We start from the raw sequence: 23,200 nt of genomic DNA, 5'->3' as shown, positions 1-23,200 counted from the left end.
ATGAAAATGTGATCTAAACGGGAGTAGGAGTGATGTACATGTGAAAAAAAAGTGTAGTCTCGTGTAGTAGGGTGGAAAAAGCGCCAGCCATCAACCAACCCCAGTTCCCCCACCAGCTGCTGCGAGGGAGCCGAAAACACCCCCGTGTCAGTTCTACGAGACCCAGAGCTATCTACATCCTTATCCCACACCAGGTTGAAGTCCCCTAGGAGGAACAAGTGGCCTTCAGCAAAGTCACCCACTCTCTGCAACAAATTTTGTAAAAACTGATTTTGGCCCGCATTGGGCAGGTAAGTTACCACAAACGTACTCAGCCGTCCCAGGACCATGCCCTTCACCATCAGCCAACGGCCCTCCCTATCACCGCTCACGTCAATAGGTTGGAAGTGCAAGGCAGCACGGAACATGAGTGCCACCCCCCTATGTTTTGAAGAGGCAGATGCCCTGTATATAAGGGGATACGCCCTATGTCGGAGGCGCAGCTCATCTTTGCGTGCCAAATGTGTTTCTTGTAGCCCTACGATATCCAACTGGTGGTCATTCAAATACTTCCATACTTTCTGACGCTTCTGCGGCGAATTCAAGCCCTTAACATTCCAGGACCCTATACTAACAGGCATAGTGGAACCATAAGATCAAAGCTGTCAGTAGGCATTCCAGGCCCCCCCCCATGTAGACGAGCCCACCCACCAATGTAGCCTGGTAAGACGATCCTTCCCTCCTCCCCAAGTACAAGCACAATGATCGGCAGCCTCCAATAACGCTAACAATCCCACTTTTTGTTCCACGCACTCCCCCGATACCCCCCCCCAACACCACCATACATGCCCCACATCATACATGTCGCCGCCAGCACACTCCCCTGCACTCCCCCCCCCCCCCAGGTTCCCCTCCCTCCCCCACCCTCAGCCCCCCCCTTCGAACCGGAAACCAATAGAAAACAGCCCAGAACGTCACATCTAAGAGCACAAGCCCCCCAAATCCAGAACCCCCCCACCCCCTCCCCCCCAACAAAAGAACTAGTACTAAACCTGAGTCGGATAGTCATCAGTCCAACAGACCGTAGTTCGTCAGGCCCTCTTGGATTGATACTGGGGCAAGGGGGTCCACCCAGTGACCCCCAGGTCACGGTTCGGGGTGTCTTCTCTAAAAGTACAATCGATCCCCCAGAACCTCAGGGCCTGAGCCCCTCCGACGACAGTCAGCGAAACGTGGGTCAAGCCGCTCCAGAGCTCTCCTGGGAATCAGCCATGGTGGCGGAGGCCACCGATGCCACCGCATCTCCCCTCTCCTGCTCCCTGGATGTGCGGTCCGGCCGTCTCCGCTCCGGGGAGGAACCAACTTGATGCCAGGAAGAGGAGCGGCGTCGTCTCCGCGGTGACGAGTTGTGGGTCACCTGAGTCGGCGCGATGTCCTCAAGATCCAGAAGATCCTTTGCCGCTTGCAGGGATCTGATCTGGACCAGCCTATTCTGCCAGCGAAATATGATGCGGAAGGGATGACCCCAGGAGTAGGAGATGTTGCGGTTCCGTAGGAAGGCGGTCACAGGTCGGAACTCTCTCAGTTTCTGGAGCGTTGATGCCGCCAGGTCCTGGTATAGCTGTGGACGATGGTCCCTAAATTGCAAGGTGGATATGCTTCTAGCCTTCCGCAAAATACACTCCTTAACCTGAAAGTCATGCACACAGACGAGGATATCCGGAGGCGGTCCCCCCCCTCTCCTGGGCAACCCCACTCTGTGCACTCTGTCCATCCTTATTTCTGTAACATCCTCCTCATCCAGAATCTGCATGACCAAGGCCTGAACGTACCCACGTAGGTCTCCTGCCTCTCCCTCCCACGGCACCACCTTGATACGAATGTTATTCCTTCGGGACCGGTTCTCCAGGTCCTCTGCGTGGGACTGCAGATCCAGATTTTGCTCAGTGAGGCGGATAACATCTTGTTGCAATTGATGCACATCGCTCGCCATACTCAAATCGTGGTCTTCCAATGTCGCCACTCTCTCACCGATCCCATCGACATCCCGCCGCACCTCCCGAAGGTCGGAGGCTAATTGCGAACGGAGTTCGGAGATATCCTCCTTAATGGAAGCAAAGAGCTCAGTCATGAATGCCTTCGTGGCGGGCGTCTCATCGTCCGATTGTTTCGACGAGCTACTGGCTCCTGGTGAGGCCGGCTGCTGCGAAGACTTGGAGGCACCATCCTTCCCCGGCTTCCCCCTTCGCAATGCGTTAGACATCGTGGGTCCCCTGCTGTTGTACGCGATCAGGCTTCTCCTCCGCACAGGGTGCCCAGTTGGGGGGCTCAGTTGGGGGGCGTAAGCAGGGCCCGCATTGGCAGTCGGCGTGGCTCAACCCCCCCCCCCCCCCGGGGTGTAGAGGGCGGGGGGGGGCTACCTCCTCCGGCCCTAAGTTCACAGGGGGGCTCACTGGAATCGCAAAGCCCACCTGACAGCAGCCCAGGCCACAGAAGCAAGCAGGGCCCAGCCGCCCGAGATGGCGCAGTCAAAATGGCGGCTCAATACCGCCGATCAGCCTCGCACGTAGAGGTGAGGTAGACGTGCAACCAGGCCGTTCGGGCCGCTCAGATAGCTGTGCAGGGGCCCCCCCGCTAACGGAACCAAAGTCCCCTATGGGCTTCCGCAGCTTGTCCCAGAGATGCAGGCAGATGAACGAGGCTCAGCGACCGCCCCAGGCAGAGGTCGCGGTAGAGTCCGAATGGGGCCCGCCTCCTCCCGTGCTCCAGGCCGGCTCCTGCCAAGGCGGCCCCCAAGCGTTAGTCCTGAGCCCCCAGAGCCCCTGCTGTCTTCTCCCCCACAGCGCCGGCACTCTCTATGGTCTGGATGGGGGGGGAGCAGCTCACCGCCGTCTTGCCGGCTCTTCCGATCCGCCGCTCCGTCAGCTGCCTCCAGCGGGACCTTGAGCGCTGCCCTCCGTTCTCCTCCGCTCCGGTGGGCCAGCGCCGCCGGGCCTCTCCCTGTGTGTTTATGGGAGACCCCACGGCAAGACGCGTCCTCCGCCCCTCGGCAGGACCACAGGCCGCAGCAGGAACGCCAACGCGGGTCGCCTCGTCTTCGCGCCTGGCACCTCCCAGCTCGAGACCGGCCCCTTAACCACGCTCCACAGGCTGCAGTCCAACTCCGTGTCGGCGAGCGCCGCAATCCCTGCTCCGCTCCTCCACCAACACCGGACTGCTCCTCCAGGCGTCGGTGACCTCCGCTGTCCGTCTGGCGTCGGACAGCACTGCGTAGACCCAGCTTTCAGGTGCTTTGTTGGGACGGCGTCGGAGAGGCTCAAAGAAGCGTCCTACTCCGGCGCCATCTTGGCCACGCCCCTGGTCAGGTTATTTTTAATGACGATCAGTAGTCCCCCTCCTTTAGTTTCTTTCCTGTCAAGGTGAATTAATTTATATTCTGAGGGAAAGGCAATATGTAGGTCGGGGGTGGTATGCTCGTGTAGCCAGGTCTCAGTTATAAAACATATGTCAGGGGCTTCTGAGTCAAATAAGGCCCAAATTTCAACAACATGTTTGGGAATTGAACGGGCATTGAAATATATGGCCTTAAGTATATTAGCAGATTCATCAGTGCCATGGAGACGGGAATCGGAAAAGGAAGGAGTCTCTGTCCGGTCAGTGGAATATCTGACCCTCGCAATTTGTGGACAGCTAGCTAGATTGGCTATTAGGGTATCAGTAGGTTTGAGTTGTATATTATTCAAATCTCTTAGTTGCCTACTTGAGTACCTAAATAGGGACATAGTTACCAAAATCAGGATCAGAATAATAAAGGCAATACCAGATTAAAAAGGACCAGAATCCTGGGGGCCTGGCGACGGTCAGGCGCGGACGGGCGCAGACGGGCTTGCCTTCGGCGCGCCCCCGGCGCGCCGCTGCGCGCATCCGCTCCCTGCTCGGCTCTAAATGGGGTTTGAGCCGTGGGAGGCTAGTGCGCTAAACTACACTTCCGGTGGTCCCACCGGAAGTGGACTGAAGTGCCTGAGATCGACCCTCCGTTCAAGTGGCACAAGCCATGACGGACCGGGGTCAGGTGGCAGTAGGCAGTAAGTTACGGCGATTTAAAATACAACACAACGTAATAAGTTTAAAAATACAGTTACTGGCAAAAGGTTGTTTTAAAAACACAGCTTCACAATAATTCCGTAATTAAGCCCCCAGAAGGATCGTAGATGTAAATGCGAGGAAAAAACAGTGTCTACCTCAGTCAGAGGCACCGCTGCGCGCGTCCGCTCCCTGCTCGGCTCTAAATGGGGTTTGAGCCGTGGGAGGCTAGTGCGCTAAACTACACTTCCGGTGGTCCCACCGGAAGTGGACTGAAGTGCCTGAGATCGACCCTCCGTTCAAGTGGCACAAGCCATGACGGACCGGGGTCAGGTGGCAGTAGGCAGTAAGTTACGGCGATTTAAAATACAACACAACGTAATAAGTTTAAAAATACAGTTACTGGCACAAGGTTGTTTTAAAAACACAGCTTCACAATAATTCCGTAATTAAGCCCCCAGAAGGATCGTAGATGTAAATGCGAGGAAAAAACAGTGTCTACCTCAGTCAGAGGCACCGCTTCACCCACCTAGGTTCTGCATTTCACCCCAGCTGTTTTCTTTACTCAATTGTTCTTTCAATATTATGGGGAAAATATTCACAGACCTTCTGTTCCACCGACAGATATAACAAGTGTTTGTCTGATAGGGAAAGTATACTCATCCCCTTCTTCACTCACAGGAGGAAATGGGTGTGCAATCAGTGTTTCGGGCAACATGGCTGCAAAGAATAATTTTTCACAGATCCTGAGTTTTTAAAGGAAAATCATAATACAAAAAAACAGAAATTACAATTGGGATGTCAACAATTTGGGTGAAAGCTGACAACTGTGGCTTTCACAATCATATGAGTAAAAAGGAATTAACTTGTTAAGCAAATGTAAAGGATAATATAGTATTTGGCACTAACAGTGCACAGAGACATCTTCATTGAGTTTACTAGCAAAGTCGTACTTTATTAGTGCTTAGCTGCCCAATGATTCCGTGCCATGAGTTCTGAGATGGCAGATGATACCATGACAAAAGGATGCAGAGCTGCATCGCCCATATGAGTGTTCCACCCCTAGTTTGAATATAATGACACTGGACATCCTTGAATATAAAGCTCTACTGTTTTATCATGTGATAGCACAGGTTAAATTAATGGTACCACCTAAAAACTTTGAAAGTGACATTTCTAGAAATAACACTTTCCATTATGAGCTATATAGGGCTAAAGGTTTGGTTAGGAGTTAATGGTTAGAGGTATGAAGTTAAGGGTATAGAGTATGGTTATGGATTAGGTGTTAAGGGTATAGAATTAAAAGTATGGAGTTAAAGGTTATGGGGTTGGTGCCTAACGGGGAAAAAAATCCCCCAAAATCAGTCCAATTAACAACGTGCAACCACACAAACATGACCCACCAGGTCTATCTGGGTTCAATGACCTCCATGCAATCCCAAGTCATCATTGGGAGGTGCCACATAATGGTCGGCCCAACACTGCATGTATAGCTCTGCCTTCTCTTCAATGGTTAAAGCCAGTCACTGGGTGGGCTCTGTAGCAGCCACTCAGCGGGGCGGGGCAGACCACAGGTCACGGGTGATGCTCAGCATGACAGCACGTTACTGTGTTCTTCTTGAGTGGTCATGCTGCACTGCTATGCCCATGCCCCAAAAATACCAACATTAATCTGCGCGTGCTTCCACCTTGCTTCCGAGCTAGTCCTTTGCAGTCCCCGAGTCCGGACTTGCAGCAGACTCACTTGCATCAATGGATCAACAGACTCTCAAGTTTCCTCTGCTGGACCAGTTTATCACTGAACGTGACCACAACTATTTGAGCAATTACCATTACCACTGTCTGAGACTCTAATTACTAAGATTAGTGTAATTCATCTGCTTTCCAAACACTTAAGGTCTCCGTAACCAGAGCAACTGCACTCCTTTATGAACCTTTAAAACAGTGTAGTTAAGCTGTGCTACCTGTGAGGGTGTAATTGTTTTAGTTTTCACCCTTCCCCTACAAAGGATTATCAGTCACCTTAAAACATGATTGAGAATATGCTAGGCCGAGTAGGTTGGAAAGCCGAAAGAAGTGAAATGTAGTGTAGATGGATGCTGTGGTAAATGATAAGTAATAAGCCAGGTTACATTTTCTGAAATGCTTTTGTCAACTACAGTATTTTAGATATTTTAAGGAAAGTGTGGCGAAACTGGAATATTTAGCTACATTTTCCCAAATGCAAACTCTGGCTTAGTTCACACACTATTAAGGCACTTGAACATTTAATGTGTGCCCATTGAGGGTCTATGGCTTTTAACCAAATCTATGTTGAAAACATCCTTTAAAAAGTACTATTTGACATATTTATTTCCAAAATTATCAGCGGGGCACCCCAGAACCATAGTAGAGTTAAATCGGAAGAGTAAAGATCGACCTACAAATACAACCATCAAGTTTAGAATGGAACTCCAAGAAAGTCAGATACACTATGCAGTGCAAATGAAGAGCAGTCTCATGAGGAAGTTACAGAAGTTTATAATAGTTCATCCAGCATCCCATCAATTTTCCACTTTTAGAATCGAAACCATTATAAGATTGCAGATCTACTGAAGCATGTGAAACACTGCTGTCAATGGCAACCCTACATTATTTGCCTGCTAACAATACCCTGAATGTTGTTAGCCATGCATTTCTGATCTTCATTAAGAACTTACTACTTCATGTATAGCCCAATACTTAAAGATGGTTACATACCCAAGTACAACTTTAGTGGGTACAGCAAAACATTTGTGAGAGTAAAGTGTTTTTATTGATTCACATAATGTGAATGACAGAATTTAAGACTCACAAATTGGATTTGCCAGTAGGTAAATGATGAAACATGTGCAAATCTAGGATTTGATCCGCTTTTTGGATGTTTCTTGGTTGTCCAACTGTAAAAAGAAGATAACGCCCAGAAACTAATTTTTCTCTGGGCATTCATCAATGATTTGCAAATACTTTCCCATCTTGGAAATACACACCAATGTATAACTCAAGATGGAAGACGCTGGTGTTTTTTTATGGTGAAAATGGAGTGGAAACACTCCTATTTTTTATGGGGTTTTACAGAAAGAGGTTTATTCAGAGATAAAAAAACATTTCCCCTTACAGAAACAGAAAAAAGCTATGTTTTTTTAATGTATGACTCCAGATTTCTACTCCTTTTACAGTTCTTCCTATGAAAATACTTGCACATGTCAGTACTCCTGGAGATTTATGACTGCTGTGGATTTTCAAAACTACTCGTGGAATTCCTTGTGAATTGCAAGAATGTTGGTACAAATGTTGGAGTCATCACAAACTAGCAAATTTCCAGCATTCACACTAGCCCCTTTGTGAATTGTGCCTTGAGATAACTGGCAAAGTTACAGAAGTTTAAGTGGGTGCTGTATTTGCCAGATGATTAAATTACTCCCCTCTCCATGCTCCACTTTACCTTCAGTTTCACCAGAAGAAGTTCATGATCTTGAAGCAGTTTCTTGGTCTCATCTTGACTGCTGCCTATTTCCAGTACATTTGGTACCGATTCAGCGAGCTGAAGTTGCACCAATTTACCACTCTGAAAACAAATATATAAAACCTTTTGTTAGGGCAAGCAATGTTGTACTTACAAACACTTATCAGTGACTAAGAATTGAAATGATATACTTTTTCTAATTGATCAAAGGAAGCGGGGAAAGTCCACCCCTCTGAGTTTATATTCGATGTTCATGGTAGCTGTTGAGAAGCATAGGTGTGGCTGTATAATTCTAAACAATACTGATAAACTACTGTATTACTACTAAGGTGCCATATCACCCAAAAACATATGTTTATCCACCTTCTATTTTGACAAAGCTTTAGGTTGTCTGATTAGCAGTTTCATCAGCTGACAATGTATTTTCAAAAAAGTGACACTTCATGTAATCTTACAATACAGCTTTGCTTATTAAATCACCTAGAATATTCTATTTTATACATACAACATGCCAATGTTTGTCAGGGATATGGTATGGGACATCTTTGGGTGGACGTAACACTGACCACCCAAATTTTCTTATGACTGGGGGAGTTAATGGCTTCTTAACTGAGAGTTATAGTTTAGTAGCTGAGCTGCAGCATGACTCCCAAATACAAACAGGAAGAATACCCCACAGGTAGGTATGTTATGTAATGTTCTAGACTCAATGACATGTCAAAGCATTTTCTAATGGGGTGGGGAGGGGTCGGGTTGCCTCTTGGTGTCAATGATGAAAAGGGTTTAAAAACGTGTGTGCGCGATGGCTGGACACAATGACCCCAATTCCCCACGGGGTCCTTCTGTAGGGTGAAACCATTTGAAAGGCTGGCTATGATACTTGGAGTGGGTTTCTGGAAGAATGTATATGGTGGTATTTTGTTAGCACTAACCTAACGGATAAGCAACAGGGGCCTCAAGAAGAAGGATGCATAGATAGTGGCACTAGTTTTCAAATGACAAATTTAGCAATTTTGAGGAATTTAGATAGTGGTTCCATGTATTTATGGGCAATTTTGCCAGCATAATAGGATACCTAAGGTGGCCAGAGTCTTAAGTAGCAAACTCCTGAAATATTAATAACGTTGGGATTATATCGAATGGGACAGATTTACGTGAGGGAGCAAGATCTGCTTCTGTCTTACACCAGACGATGACAAGTTGTATGCTTGGAGATAGTGTAAAAGAACAATACAATGATCTCATAGCCAGTTTCTTGTAGAACAGTGGGCCCGAGTTGCCTTAAGACTATAAGGATCTGATTTCAATAAAAAGACACACGTTCCAGTACTTAATTTGTGTTGCTCTCAGATGGTGTGCACTGGAACTGATTTTTGAGGACACAAGCATAGTTTTCCACATCAGCGTTTGACCCAGAGCAAAAGTAAGAAATGCTGACAAAAGAGAAAGACTGAGGAAGTGAAAGTCAAGAAAACAGTGACAAAGGGAGAAAGCAAGGATAACATGCATTGGTAATGCATCGGTTTTGCCTATGTAATCAATAAAGAGCTGTTTTCATCAATTATCGTCTGGGAGAAGAAAATAACTCACTCACAAATAACATGGGTGTGGAGAGCATGTGGCACAGAGGCCAGAGCAGCTGACTCGAGAGCTCGGGATACCCGTTCTAGTGTTGGCAGCGTCACACAACATCCTGTGATTATATGCAAATCACTTAATCTCTGTGTGTGATAAATTGTAATATACATATGCTGCAAGAGCAAAAGGCAAAACTTTATGAAAATATAGTTAGAGCAAAGCGGATGTTAACAGTATTTCGGAGGTGGAAAACTGATATGAGAAGCAGGCTACGAATAAGCATTGGTAAATGCAGGAAAATATTCTTCAGCCAGTAGAATGTTTCAGCCAGTAGAAATAGAAAAAAGGTAAGTTGAAACCAATGAGAAGTCAGGAAAGAGAAGAGACCTTTTAAGTTTATGTTAAAAACAATAGATTTTTCTACAGGTGAAACCTACAAAAGAACCTGCAGGAATTAAATAAAACGTCAAGAAGTGGTAGATGAAAAAGGCATGAGGACGATTCAAGACCAGACAGCCCTTTAATTTGGGTGCCATATCAATGGGCACCTAGGAAAAACTTTGGGACCTGCACTTTTCTTTTTTTTTCTTTACAAAGTAGGTCTGACATGAACTATATTAAATTATATATATCACATTCAATTGACTCAGCGACCCCCTCTGGGCAGTTCCATGTGCATCCATTCAGCTGCCTTCATTTGTCGGGATTGTGGAGTTTTATAAAATGGCTGAAGGCCTCATATATGCACAGTGATGGAGAGGCGAATTCATAGATTTTAGGCAAACTAGTGGCAATGAGAACATCAGGAACAGTGAGAGGGGCCATTTCTGGTGTAGAGGCATCCACGCGGATGCACTGCTATGCTCTTCCTTTACAAAGACCACAGCAGGGGTCTTGCAGCTGAATTGACCTTTTGAAAGTGATGAGGAAGAAGAGGTTTCATCCAGTGTGTGATGGAGGGAGATTCTGTTCAAATGATACAGCTAAAACAGCAGAAATGTTCTACATAAAAGATATTGTTGAATTAAGGGGCTCACTTTCAAAATCAGATTTGCATTACAGGTCACCGGAATTGTGCAATGTTACTGCCCTTTAGAGCAGTTGCACCACTCATCCCAATCCCAGAACTTCCAAGAACATTTGTCCAATCCTTTGACTCTCGAGACACTTCTAGGGAAACGCTACATCTTCTGGGCCATTTAAATTCATTCTTCGCTGTCCGAAGCCACTCTAACGATACAGATTGCCTACTCACAGACCTAGGGGCATTAACCACATTACACAGCGTGTACATATTCTTTAAAGTTGGACTTGTTAAAGTGACCAAACATCCACAAACCTGGGTAAAACACTGAGTTTCTCAGTGATACAAAATAGACAACGAGAGCAAAGCTTGAGTCGCTAACGATGTCACTCAGAATCCAGAGATGAAAAACATCCCCTTTACTCACAGTTTTCCAGCTACACTTTAATGGTATGTATGCCACCCAGATTTTCACCCCTACTCAGACTTCCAACCCAGGGGTATGAGAGTCCTGGGGTGCCATGCCCAGCATGGGTTTGCTTAGATCAGGGCTGTTCTTTCCTACTCTCAATTGACTATGTCTGTGTGGTGTGGGTGGAAGAATCTGCTGCCAATTTCAGAGAGCAGAAAACAAAGCTGCAAGAAGTGCCAACAATACATAGAGATGGGATCACAATCATCCAACACAAAGGCACTGCAAATTGCATTAAGAATATACGACATCCTGCCACCCTCAGACATCACCTTGAGTATTAAACCTCCCAAACATTTAAATAAAAGCTGGTGTCCTGCCACCGAACACTACCTCCCAGGTCTTCCCTCATCCAAATTTCATAATACCTAATGCCCTGATCCTCACACCCACCACCACCCGCTCTTCATTGCCTCACCCAACAAGAAAATATTAAAATGTGCTACATGGCTTCCTGCGATCGTCCTACACCACCATCTGTGCCTTCCCTTGCCCTCCCATCACCACCCAAAGCCACTCTCTGGACGCAAGCGCTGCTGTCGGTGCACACTGGAAACCCCGTGCCAGCCACCATTCGATGCATGCCGGCAGCTGCAAGAAAAGGCAGTCACTGGGCCAGCACAGTGCCACCCGTGTTCTTGAGTCTCCTCAGGGTGAAAGTGGGTGGGAAGGAAGACCATCTTCTTCCAGTCTGGCACTTCAGTCTCAGGATACCCATGCTGCGCGGGAGAACATCAGGGAAACGCACTGCCCCGGGTGAGGTATCGGGTGTGAAAAAACAACTTTTGACTTTCCTCTGTCGTGATATCATAGTAGTGACAGAAAAAGCTCGGTCCCAGAAAATGGCAGCACGAAAATTTGGGTTTTGTAAAAAAAAAAAAATTGATCCAAACGATAACAAACTGCAAGATAGTACCTGCTTCCCTAAAATTGACCCCTATCATGAGTATTTTCTTGTATTATAGATTCTAGATAGCACATCATAACCTTGAATACCTCTGACGATGCCACGAAGGGCGCAATGTATGTTTGCGTTAGGCATGTTTTGATATATTATTATTATTACTATTATGACTTAAGGATTTTTTTTTTAATCATTTGGACTTCAGGAACAATTTCACAGTCACTTGATGCGATGGCCTGTGGCAAAGGTCACTTGACATGTCTTCCTGGTGTTAAAACACTTCCTGTTATGTTGTCGCTATCACTGTAGCTGGCAAAAAAGATAAACTTGTCCAACAGTGAAAAAGGTTGGACACCCTTGACCTCGATGATGTCGGCAAAGTACACACAGAAAGTTTGCGACAGTGACAGGAAAAAATAAAATAATAGATTGGCAACTACATACAAATATAACTAAAAGAAAAAGGGGCATATAGAAATTTGCCGCAGACATTTTTAAAGACCTTTGCATGTTCTACGAAGAGGCGCTACATGGAACGACAGCTGTGTTTCAAGCTACGCAGCATGGAATGCCAACTAAAATAACTTTAATGGAAAGTAAACAGTATATATAGAAGCAACCTTGAGACATAGCACAAAAGCCTTTGACCAAGAGACATTTGTCAGTGGTATGTTCTGCAAGGCAAGTGACATGGAATGGCAAATGTGTCAATGGGATACCAGCTGTTTCCCATCGTCAGACCAAAAGAATGGCAAGTACAAATCTATAACATAATCAAGCAGAGAAATGTCTTCCTAAGAATGCTCATGTATATCATTATCACTCTGTTCAGACCCTTCCAATGGGATCTCCTCTATCAGGGTTTCTTTCCTCCCGTCGGCGGATTATTTCAGAGCAGCTTTGGTTGGTGCATTTGCAACATTAAAAGAAAGCTTTAGAGAAGAAGCTACTGAGCAGTGACCCAAAATCAAACACATCAAATCTTTATTTACTTTACTTTTTAATCTTAATAGGTTGGTTTTTCACTGCATTTTTTTCAATGTTTTGCTTTTACACTCATGATCTGAGGTGCTGATCGGTATCTAATCACAATTTCATAATGCATTAACATTCTGAAACTCGTTTCAACAATAGAAGCAATTATGACTCCAAAGGACGACTTATGGAAAGTATGCTTTGTACCTGTCCTGACTGGAACAATATATTTATTTGTTGCCTTTTTTCGTTTTCTGTTCAGAAAATTCAATACAATTATTTACATCTCCAATGACATCACTGATGACACCATTCAGTGACTGTTTTTAAAATGTTTATGAGTGTTAAATATATATGTAGCCAAGTAGCATCTCCTGGTTAGGAGATGTCCCCCTGTGCACAACCAATGAATCCCAATAAGAATGGGTAAACGTTCAAACACAAATGAATAGTCCTCCAGTTAAACCAATTGGTTCTTGACTGTGATGTTTATTCACATCTTAAACTGATATTCCTTCATATCAAATTCCATGCCTAGACAGGCAAAGCTTCATAACAATTCCTAGGCAACTTTGGGGTCCTATGAGGATGTTAGGTACAATTACACACAACAATGATAAGGGTGCAAAAAATTGAAGCAGTGTACAGAACAGTGAAAATAAGACAAGTACTTTGGGAGATTTCAGCATATTCAGCATATACAATCCATCATGTTTAAAATCAAATTACATACATGAATAAAAAACGAAATGTAATCATAAAAACAACCAAGTGGATGAATAGGTAATCTAGAGATTACCTATTCATCCACTTGGTTGTTTTTATGATTATATTTCGTTTTTTATTCATGTATGTAATTTGATTTTAAACATGATGGATTGTATATGCTGAAATCTCCCAAAGTAATTGTCTTATTTACTGATTGTCACATGTTTTTTTAATAAATTTATGTTTTATATTTACAAATAAATTAGACATATACCATATTGTTTCTCATTTTCACTGTTCTGTACACCAGTGCTGTGGGCCACCATTGACTATCCCATTGATGTGTTTTATGCCCGACTAGGAGCACCTCTGTCTTGGAGGCATTAAGTTTCAAATAGTTGTCCTCCATCCAATCCAAGATGGCCAGCAGATCTTCGCGGAATTTTATTTGGTCGAAATCACTATTGTTAGAGAAGGTGAAGATCAATTGCGTATCGTCAGCATATGATACCATTTTGATATTACGTGCTTTGGCCAGCAGGGCCAGAGGGCGGACATATACGTTGAATACCGTCGGGCTAAGGGTCGAGCCCTGTGGGACTCGGCAGCTCAGAGAATGGATATTGGAAGCATAAGGTAGGGCATGTACCTGGAACGAGCGCTCTGATGGAAAGGGTGAGAACCAGGTCAGTGCCTTGTCCTCGACACCAATCTCTTTTATCCTTAGAAGCAGCAGTTCATGAGAGACGGTGTCGAAGGCTGCACTAAGATCCAACAGAATCAGTGCTGACGTATTCCCCTCATCCAACGTGGCCCACAGTTGCTCGGTGACCGTCAGGAGAGATGACTCAGTACTATGTTTGGGCCGAAAGCCATTTTGGGAACTATCCAGAATGTCATTGGCCTCCAGGTAGCGAGTTAGAATGATATTAACATGAGCTTCCATAATCTTAGCAAGATACGGAAGCAAAGAAATTGGGAGGAAGTTCTCTGCTAGAGAAGGATCCAATGTGGGCTTTTTTAGTAAGGGGAAAACCTTGGCATGCTTCCAAGATTTAGGGATTTCCGCCAGAGAGAGAGATTTATTCATTAGTTCACTGCCCTCAATCATGAGGCCGTTATGGAGTTTCCTAAAAACATCAGGCTTTAAAGGATAATCGGGAGAGCCAGATTTAACCTCAGCCGCCAAGGCCGCCAGGTCTTTGGTAGACATGGGTGAAAGGGCGGATAGAGAGTGAGGAACGACTGAAGGATTGATGGCTTCTAAAGATTTAGAGCCTTCCTGCCTAGTATCAAGAGTGCCGTAAATTATTTCCACCTTCTTGATGAAGTACTCTGCTAATTACTCACAATGAGTGTTTGTGGATATGATATTAGATGTCCCTGCCCGAGGTTCAGCAGGAACGCTCAACATTCTATGATGCTGGGCCAATCACTTAATCTACTGGTGCCTAACAAAAATGAATGTGTCTGTAACGCAACTGGTGCTCATGTAAAGCGCTCGGATACCTTCAGGTCTAGTTCACTCTATATAAAACTCACAAAAAAATATATATGTAGGAAAAATATTTATTTTATATTTTGAAAATAAACATGAGGCATAGGCTGCAATCATGAAAAACAATGCTCAAACGTAAGAGTGACCACACAGTGCTAGTGATAACAACGTCGTTATATAGACGATACATTCATGATGTGGGACGGAGAAGAATCTGAATTAACAGATTTTCATAATTGGTTAAACAGAGAACAGTAGAATTTAACTTCACTATGTCTAAGAATCAGAAAAAGTTAAATTTTCTAGATGTATATGTCCAACATGAGAGCGGTCTGCTGACAGTTAGTTTATACACAAAGCCCACAGATCGAAACACTCTTTTACATTTTTCCAGTAGTCACCCCAGTACACTGAAAGAAAACTTGCCATATGGACAATTCCTCCGGATCAGGAGGAATTGTACCAAAAAGGAAGATTATTTTCTTAACGCTAATAATCTAAAAGAGAAATTAATATCCCGTGGCTACCCAAAAGGTTAATGAAAATGGCCCTTAAGAGAGCATGGTATACGCCAAGAGAGACGCTTCTCACCCCTAAACAATCAGATAAGAATACCCCTTTGCAGTGTGTTCTCACGTTTGATCCAAAAGCGAAAAGGAAAGAACATTCGGCAACAACTGGTGCGAGCAGGTAGACAGATCGAATCCCCAATAACAGATCTGAGAGGTTTACTTTGTTTACCTCTTATGGTTGGTCATTATCGTTGCCAAAATTATATGGCATGTAAACTTACAGAAGATTCCAAACAATTGGATATGAATGGGCAGATACACCACCAAAAGGTATTTTCTAATTGCAATTTCAAGAATGCATTATATTGCATAAAATGCCCATGTGAGAAATATTATATAGGGTAAACCACTCAAACTATGAAAAAGCGAATATTGCAACACAAATCTAGGATAAAATGTAAAGTGCAAGGGGCTCCTTTAGTACAAAATTTCGTCAGTTTGAACCATTCAGAAAACGACATAAAATGGTCAGTACTAAGTGTGATCGTGAATTCATTTGGAGAAGAAAAAAAAAAAAACTAAATAGGCTAGAGGCCAGATTTATAGAGAAATATCATACGGCTACAGTGGGCCTTAATGATAAAGACGAGATTTGAGCTTTATTGCAAACATGAACTGAAGCTGGTACAAGTCAAATGTAGAGCTGGAGCATGTTTGAATGTCAGTCTTCAATGGTTATAATACCTATAACTATGTATATAATGCTGTTGCTAACTGCAGACTATGGGTTACTTCAGAAAACTAGATTGTAAGGAGTGGCGGTCTAACACTGGGTCATAAGGTTTTTGATGCACAATTTATGATTAGATTTACTATTTTATTATGATTATTGGTTTGAATTTGGTTATTAAAAACAATGTTAGTTTACCATTTAATTTTTTATTGAGGAATTGGGCAGAATATCTTATAATAGAGAGGTGGCTTGTTGAGGTTAATTGTAAATGTGGAACCTTTTGAGATTGTTTTAAATATACAATGCGAGTCTCCCTTTCGTTCTTTCTTTTGCCTAATATAAAGAATACTAGTCTTTTTATCCCCAAGGCATGTGAGTGAAGTCCGATGTTGATAAGGGTACTTTCTGTATATTAGGAGGCACGTTAAATAGTAGACAGGGACTCGTAAGAAATTGTAGTTTATTGTAAGTTTATTTAGTTGCTGTTTTGGTGAATAATAGCAGTCTTTTTTCGTAGCCAAAGAACGATTTAAATGGGCCTTTCTACAGTATTTTTTCAGTATCTTTTACGTTCGGATATATCGCCTCTTCCGCATCACGTGACTATATGCACGCAATGGATGCGGCAATGGCGGTTGATTGATTCCCGAGAGTAGAGACCAGCGTAGTAAGGTAGAACGCTAATTGCTCAGATAAGGGGTTTCTCATTTTTTAGTAAGATGAGACCTATTAGTCCTTTCATAGTCGATATCTGTCTTGTTTTCAGAAAGGCAGACACAAAGGACTTACTGAGTGCGGCGGAGACGCCCGATCATAGGTACTTTACCTTCCCCGTATACTAGTAAGTAAAGTGCCAGTATTGTTTGAGCCACATTGATAGTCTTGAGTAATACATTGCGAATTAGATTTATGTAGTACTTTTTCTCTCAAGTTTCCTGGTTAGTAAGAAGACGGAAACCGATGAAATTTAAGAAATCGGCTAAACAAAAGAAAATTGTTGTTGGTTATCCGGATGGATTTCCATAGGTATTGTTTTATGTTGATTTTGATTTCGTTTTTAGGGGGATCGAATTGAGATATTGGGATTGTTTCCTTTACATGATTTTTTCCTTTACACAGTGCACTTTCCATTTCTTGTACACGGTGCACTTTTCATGTCACATTTTTGCGTATGTTTTTTAATTCGTCACGCGAAGGAAATAATTTGGGCAACACTAAGGTTTAGGTCTTTTCAGTAACCAACAAGATACTTGTATGTATTTTCCTATGTATACGTTTAGATGTGTAAATTTACATATTTTATATGTAAAATTAATATTTGTTGATTAAGGAAGACCAATAAGGTGTTTTGATATTGTAGGTGATTGTTGAATAAAAGTGCTTACTCTGAAGCCCGAGTCCTGATGAGGCCCGAAAGTTGATGAGTTGGAAGGCGTCGACAGAATAATTGAAGACACCTATAAATTCTAAAAAAATATATATTAAATAAGTTCAGGAGCATTGTTGGAACTATAAGGGCAGAAGTTTATAGGCTTAAATGCTCTATTGATAGGGTGATCTTTTGTACAAGGAATGCTCGGTAGGGAACTTTGATTAAAGAGCATCCTGATTAAATAATAGGGCAATGAGAAACAATAAGTGAATTATATACGTTTTGTTTGTGTTGTTGAATAAACATCTTGTATATATATGTATATTTGATGTAAATGTTTGTACATATATGTAAGTTAGTGTATTATTCTTTTGTGAGTCTTTACTAAAACATAAAAAAAGAAAAACAGTAATACTTAATAAGTACTTTGCTATCAAAAGCATTTGAAATCTGTTTTGAGATAACGTTTGACTATTGATTCCTTTTAAATCGTCAGATTTGGTCTAAAGATTAGTATCTTGAGGAAGAGTTAATTGAAGTATCTCTTCAACCTACTTAGGTTTGGTTATTTATCCCAAGGCATTAGCGTTTGTGTATATTTGTGTATTGACCCAGATGCCACAGGGTTATTTAGGGTACCCCCTGTTTAAATATGGAAATGATTTCCAGAGCATTATCTGGGGCCCGATCATCCATATATATAAAAGGCAACTGGTTACGAATGCTGCTTGCTTGGGCCTGGTAGTGCCAGAAACTCTTCCTCTCTATCTACAGGCCACCAAGAAACCAGATACTCAGCACTACAGGGGATATCAGCCATTGGGTTCTGGGGGGATTAGAACACCGTGGTACAAACCCTCAAAAACAACCTGAGGGTGATGGTTGCTGGTACTGGGCTCTAGGTAACTAGCACTGTGCTCTAAGTAATTATCTCTTTGGGCAACAGCTACCCTTTTGGACTCTATCACCTGTTGGACAGCCCACTATTGATTACCAAGGCAGATAGCCATCCCAGGTACAACTCACACCCAATTCCACATTGAGAAGACAGTCAGTCACCCCGGGCACATCACCTCCCTATATACACACCAGGATCAACTCACTCTACCTATACCCACAAGATGGAAGACAGTAGCACTAGTCTTTCTCATGTTACGCCTGGTCTTAATCTGACATGGTCTGTGTCATCATATGACACCATATACAAATTCACACCTGATCTCTCATCATCAAAGGGACAGGCATGTAACATATGAATGGCTCTGTGGAATTTTGTTGGCAACTTGAAGGAACACATATGGGCTATACCAGCCCATCTAACAAACCACTTAAAACTAACCAAGCAGGTTAGTGAAAACTCTGCCACACATTGCTGGCCTGTGGAGGGCTCTAATATGGTCCAACCTCCAGGTCCCATATAGTTACACATCCTGAACACCAACAGTCAGCTGAATGCACTAGAAACCATTCTTAACAGGATAACATGGAGGCAAACCCTAATGTACATATTTCTGCGACACAGACTCACTTTCAGGTGCAGCAGCATCATCTTTAAGTGAGAAGAGATTGAATAGCGGCTGCATCCAAAGGAACGACACACGTTTAAATGATAAGCCCAAACAGAATTCATTATCAGTGGAAAGAAAAAAGGTAAACATGTTATTTAGTTGAAAAAATCTACTGTGTCTACTGTGCTGATTATATATGATAAATGTCATGATTTTTGCAAGTAGCCAGAATGTTTATTATTATCTACCTCCTTTCCAATTCTTGAGAACTGGCCATGGGAAACAGCAGCTATTATATGGAAAACAAGTGTCACTTTAAGTAATTTAATTTAGAATGTATTTCATTCCATGACCCTAATTGCGAGATGGCCAGAAACAATGTAGGGAGAATTAAAAATTCTGGCTTGTGTCTTCCCACCAGTTTTTATCCATCACCAGTTGAATGAGGAATAACCCCCGGGCATAAAATTACTGAGTCCAACGAGGCAGATTTGTCTTAATTCTGGGACTTCCGAGGCCATTTTGGCCCTGCGTTGAGCAGGTGGAAATGGTCTGCAGAAACCTCCATGATTTGACCTGGTGGTTTTCTGCACATGGTACAACTAGGCCAGTGCTTTCACACCTTCTAATTCTGGGTGCAGGAACATTGGACACCTTAGAACCTCCAGAAACAATATCACCCTGCATACCACTCCCACCAACTTCTAATGAGGCTACTTAAGGGGGGAGAATGTATGCGTGCGGGATTCACTTTTCATTCTATCTACATTCAATTCATATTCTGCTCTGCGTGCATGGTTTTGGAATTAGTTGTCATCGAACTGGTAAAAACACTTATATGACGGAATTTGGCAACAACGAGTGTTATGCATCCTAGGGGTTTCTGCTTGTATTTTTTACCTTTCATTGCCATTATTTAGAATTAGCTAGCCATTCTGTGCAGCTTGGTCCTAGGTAGACATCGTTCGATGAACTACTAGTGACTGCATATGCCAAATAACTTTGTGATATGTCTCCGGGTTATGATGTCATAAATTAACCAAACTTTTTTTCTCATATTTATTAGCTATTTGCTTTGATTTGACTTGAATGTAGACTTAATAAAGCACACTTTCGTACTGTGGCTCTTCATTTGCATTACCTGCCATTTTGAGTAGTTGTGGCTGTAATAGCAGACCATATCTTTGTTTAATTCACTGCCAATTGATATTAATAGTCAGTCAAGCACGTACATGCTGATGAATAGTGAACAGCTTCTGGTGTCAGAGCTCCCTGAGTGAGCCATAGCGCTAATAAAAACCAGAGTCCACGGGAGCAGCTATGTGTTAGGTTAAATATGATGCTGTGGTCTTGAATGGATTTAAGAAGTGTTAGCAATAACGGATTCATCTATGCTGTCGTCATCATTTCGGGCGTGAAAATACCTACAGGCGTAAATTGTAAACTGATTACATAACTGCGTGAGAAAATGTGTTATTGCACCCAAACACATAATGCACAGTAGAGCCCAAAAGTGTAAACAACTTCTTTCTAAAGTTTGAATACATGCTTTCTAATTGCAGCGACTCACCCGGATGCCACTGCCAGATAGCAACATATAATATTTTACTAAGCTGAATAAGAATCAAGGAGTCTTTCAGAGCCCAGCTAGCAGCTGGTAATATGTAAATCAACTGCAGAGAGGGATATACAATAAAACTCAGTCCCATATTTTACAATTATCTACAGAACATCTTTAGGTAATCAACAAAGAGATGCTGCTAGCCACTAGCATCACAGTTATCCAGTCAGTTCTTCGAAACAACAAATCCCAACCTACACCACCACAGTCTAGTGAGCCATCAACACTTCAAACTACTTCCAGTGCAACGCCAAATTGCATACAAAGCCCAAATTAGAAAATGCCTGCAGACCTCTCGCCTACATACCACAGTGCCCGGAAATCTAATTTCACCCTGATGCACGCTCATTAGCATACATAAATTAGCTCAACATCCCAACCACATTACCAAGGGTGTTATCCAACCTCTTGCTATCTCTTTGGAGTCATAGTGCCAGGATGAGGCTGTTGCAAGCTATTCCAAAGCATGTATGTTTTTGTGCATTTTCCTCAGCTGGCTATTTAAGTGGGCTCCTCTCTTCATATTTATTTTCTATGTAGGAAATGCATTTTAACATCACATTCTACTAATGCTGTTCCCTGAACCTGTGAGGAGCAGCAGAATCACCTAATAAACAGCTCCGTGCTTCTGGGATTATAGTGGTACTGTGCAGCAATGATGAATCCCAGCTCCAACTAGTCTGATCCCAATATTTACCACTGTATCTCCAATATCCCTACCAGAGCCAAACTCTTGGAAAAATGTGTACACTTACAGCTACGTGATCACATTGAGCATTTCCAACTTCTCAACCAATGTCAATTTGGCTTGCAACTGGGTCATAGCACCAAAACTGCCATGGCTCACATTGTCCATGTTGCCCTTCACTCACTCAACCAAAATTAATCTTGCTTACTTATCCTGCTGGACCTGTCAGCAGCATTCAACACTGTCAACCATGATACCCTTCTGAACCTACAAGAACACAGGATTGGTCTCTCCAGCACCATACTAAAATGGTTCTCCTCTTTCCTCCACAACAGATCTCAGTGTATCCAAATCAACCATGCTCTCTCCGATCAGTTGTCTGCGTAGTTGGGCGTATCCCAAGGCTCTACTCTCTCCAAAACACTGTATAACTTATATATGTTACCCCTAAGAGAAATCCTCAAACTCACCCACATGTCCTACCACATGTATGTGGACGATATCCAACTTTATCTAAAAAGCGCCTGTAATGAGGACATCGATATCCTCAACAACACCCTGACACAAATACAAGTTTGGCTGACCCGTAACCACTTCAAACTCAATGCACTCAGGAAGGCCCACAAGGGTAGCACTACTGTAGTCGAATCTCGATAGAACAAGAGCTTGAACCGCTGCTTTGAGTTCTTCCAAGGGGAGGAAAGCTTTAGGTTTACCTAGGATGTGTAATTGATGGTTAGCTCCTCTGGGGGTAGCATAATGTGCTTTTGCATGGACAGGGCGTTGTCCAAGGTTTTACCTAGGGATTTGGCAGAATTAATGATGTTTGGGGTACAATCCAAGGCAGTAAAATGAGGGAGCTAGTCTTTGATATTGGGGGCGATTATGGGTGGTGAGATCAGTAGGAATTCGGTTTTGAGAAAATCACACTTGCAACCCTAAAGGCTACACTAAATGCAGCTAATAAGCTCATCACTTGTTCTAAAAAATGTGATCACCTCACTCCCAACCTGCAATCCCTGAAATGGCTACCCTATGTGGCCAGGATCCACCTTTAAATTGCATGCATGGCCCATAAAGTGCTGCACTGCAATACTCCCTCCTACCTGACCCAGATATTGACCTCATCGGGTACAAAATGACCTTCTTGAAGCACAAGCTCCTTACCACTCGAACCACAAAAATTCAAGAAAAAAAACCTACAACCGATCCTTTTCTGGTATGTCCCCCACAATTTGGAACTCTCTACCCCAAGATCAGATGCAACCCGTCCTCCTTCATCTTCAGAAAAAAAGTAAAAACTCTACTTTCCAACAAATTCCTCTTATAATAAGCCTCTTACCTCTATAGCCTCATGAGCGACTATTCACTGCTACTCTTATCATTTATATTTGTAAACATTGTTTTATTGTTCTTTGTGATAAATAAGCAACGTTTGTGTCATATTGTCCCTTTGATCCTACTACTAAAGCGCTCTGTGTTCGTGCTATAGAACATCAAATAAAAAAATCAAATAAATAGGCCTCTGCAGTAAAGAGGTGATACTCTGAAGAACCCATGATGGTCCCACTCAATATTCAGGCAGCTCGTTTTTAATACTCCCTGGACTTAAGCGGATCGGAGAAGAGAGGGCAAGTTCACAGATCCCGCAACGGGATTGTCACTGCCATGTCTGCATTCAATCAAATTATGCAGTAGGCAGATATCGAGCCCTTTCCTAACTGAATTATTTCCAAGGTAAAAGTGGGAAAAACTGTTTTCCACCACAAAGGACGGTTTCTATAGAAGATAATATGGGGCAGTTGGCTATGGTGCCATCAGCAAAAGGAGTGCAAGTCTGTACCCACAAACAGCAAAACCCTTAAATATTGCTCTTGTCCAAGGGACTGGAACAGGTGTACCGTTAGGGGTATTTAAATGTCACATTGCGAGTTTGAGCTATTGGCATTGTAAATGACAATGCCTTTTATTTATGTTATGGTTTTTATAACATAAATAAAAGTCATTGTCAATTACATTGTTAGTAGCTCAAACACTCGCAAATGTGCGGCCTATTGCATT

The 23,200-nt window shown here is 43.2% G+C and overlaps 1 protein-coding gene across 3 annotated transcripts in view; it reads right to left on the bottom strand.

Annotated features, from left to right (window-relative positions):
- The window catches only part of CCDC141 (coiled-coil domain containing 141), an 808,330-nt gene that overhangs the window by 729,207 nt on the left and 55,923 nt on the right, over positions 1-23,200 (bottom strand). For all 3 annotated transcript variants that reach the window (XM_078681492.1, XM_078681494.1, XM_078681493.1), the window contains exon 2: positions 7,526-7,648. In XM_078681492.1, coding sequence (XP_078537618.1) covers positions 7,526-7,648 — 123 coding nt within the window. The remainder of the gene's footprint in view (positions 1-7,525; positions 7,649-23,200) is intronic.

This window comes from Lissotriton helveticus, chromosome 3_1, assembly GCF_964261635.1.
Source record: "Lissotriton helveticus chromosome 3_1, aLisHel1.1, whole genome shotgun sequence".
Taxonomy (NCBI): Eukaryota; Metazoa; Chordata; class Amphibia; order Caudata; family Salamandridae; genus Lissotriton; species Lissotriton helveticus.
Note: the sequence above shows the minus strand (reverse complement) of the source record. Positions and strands in the feature narration are given on the sequence as shown.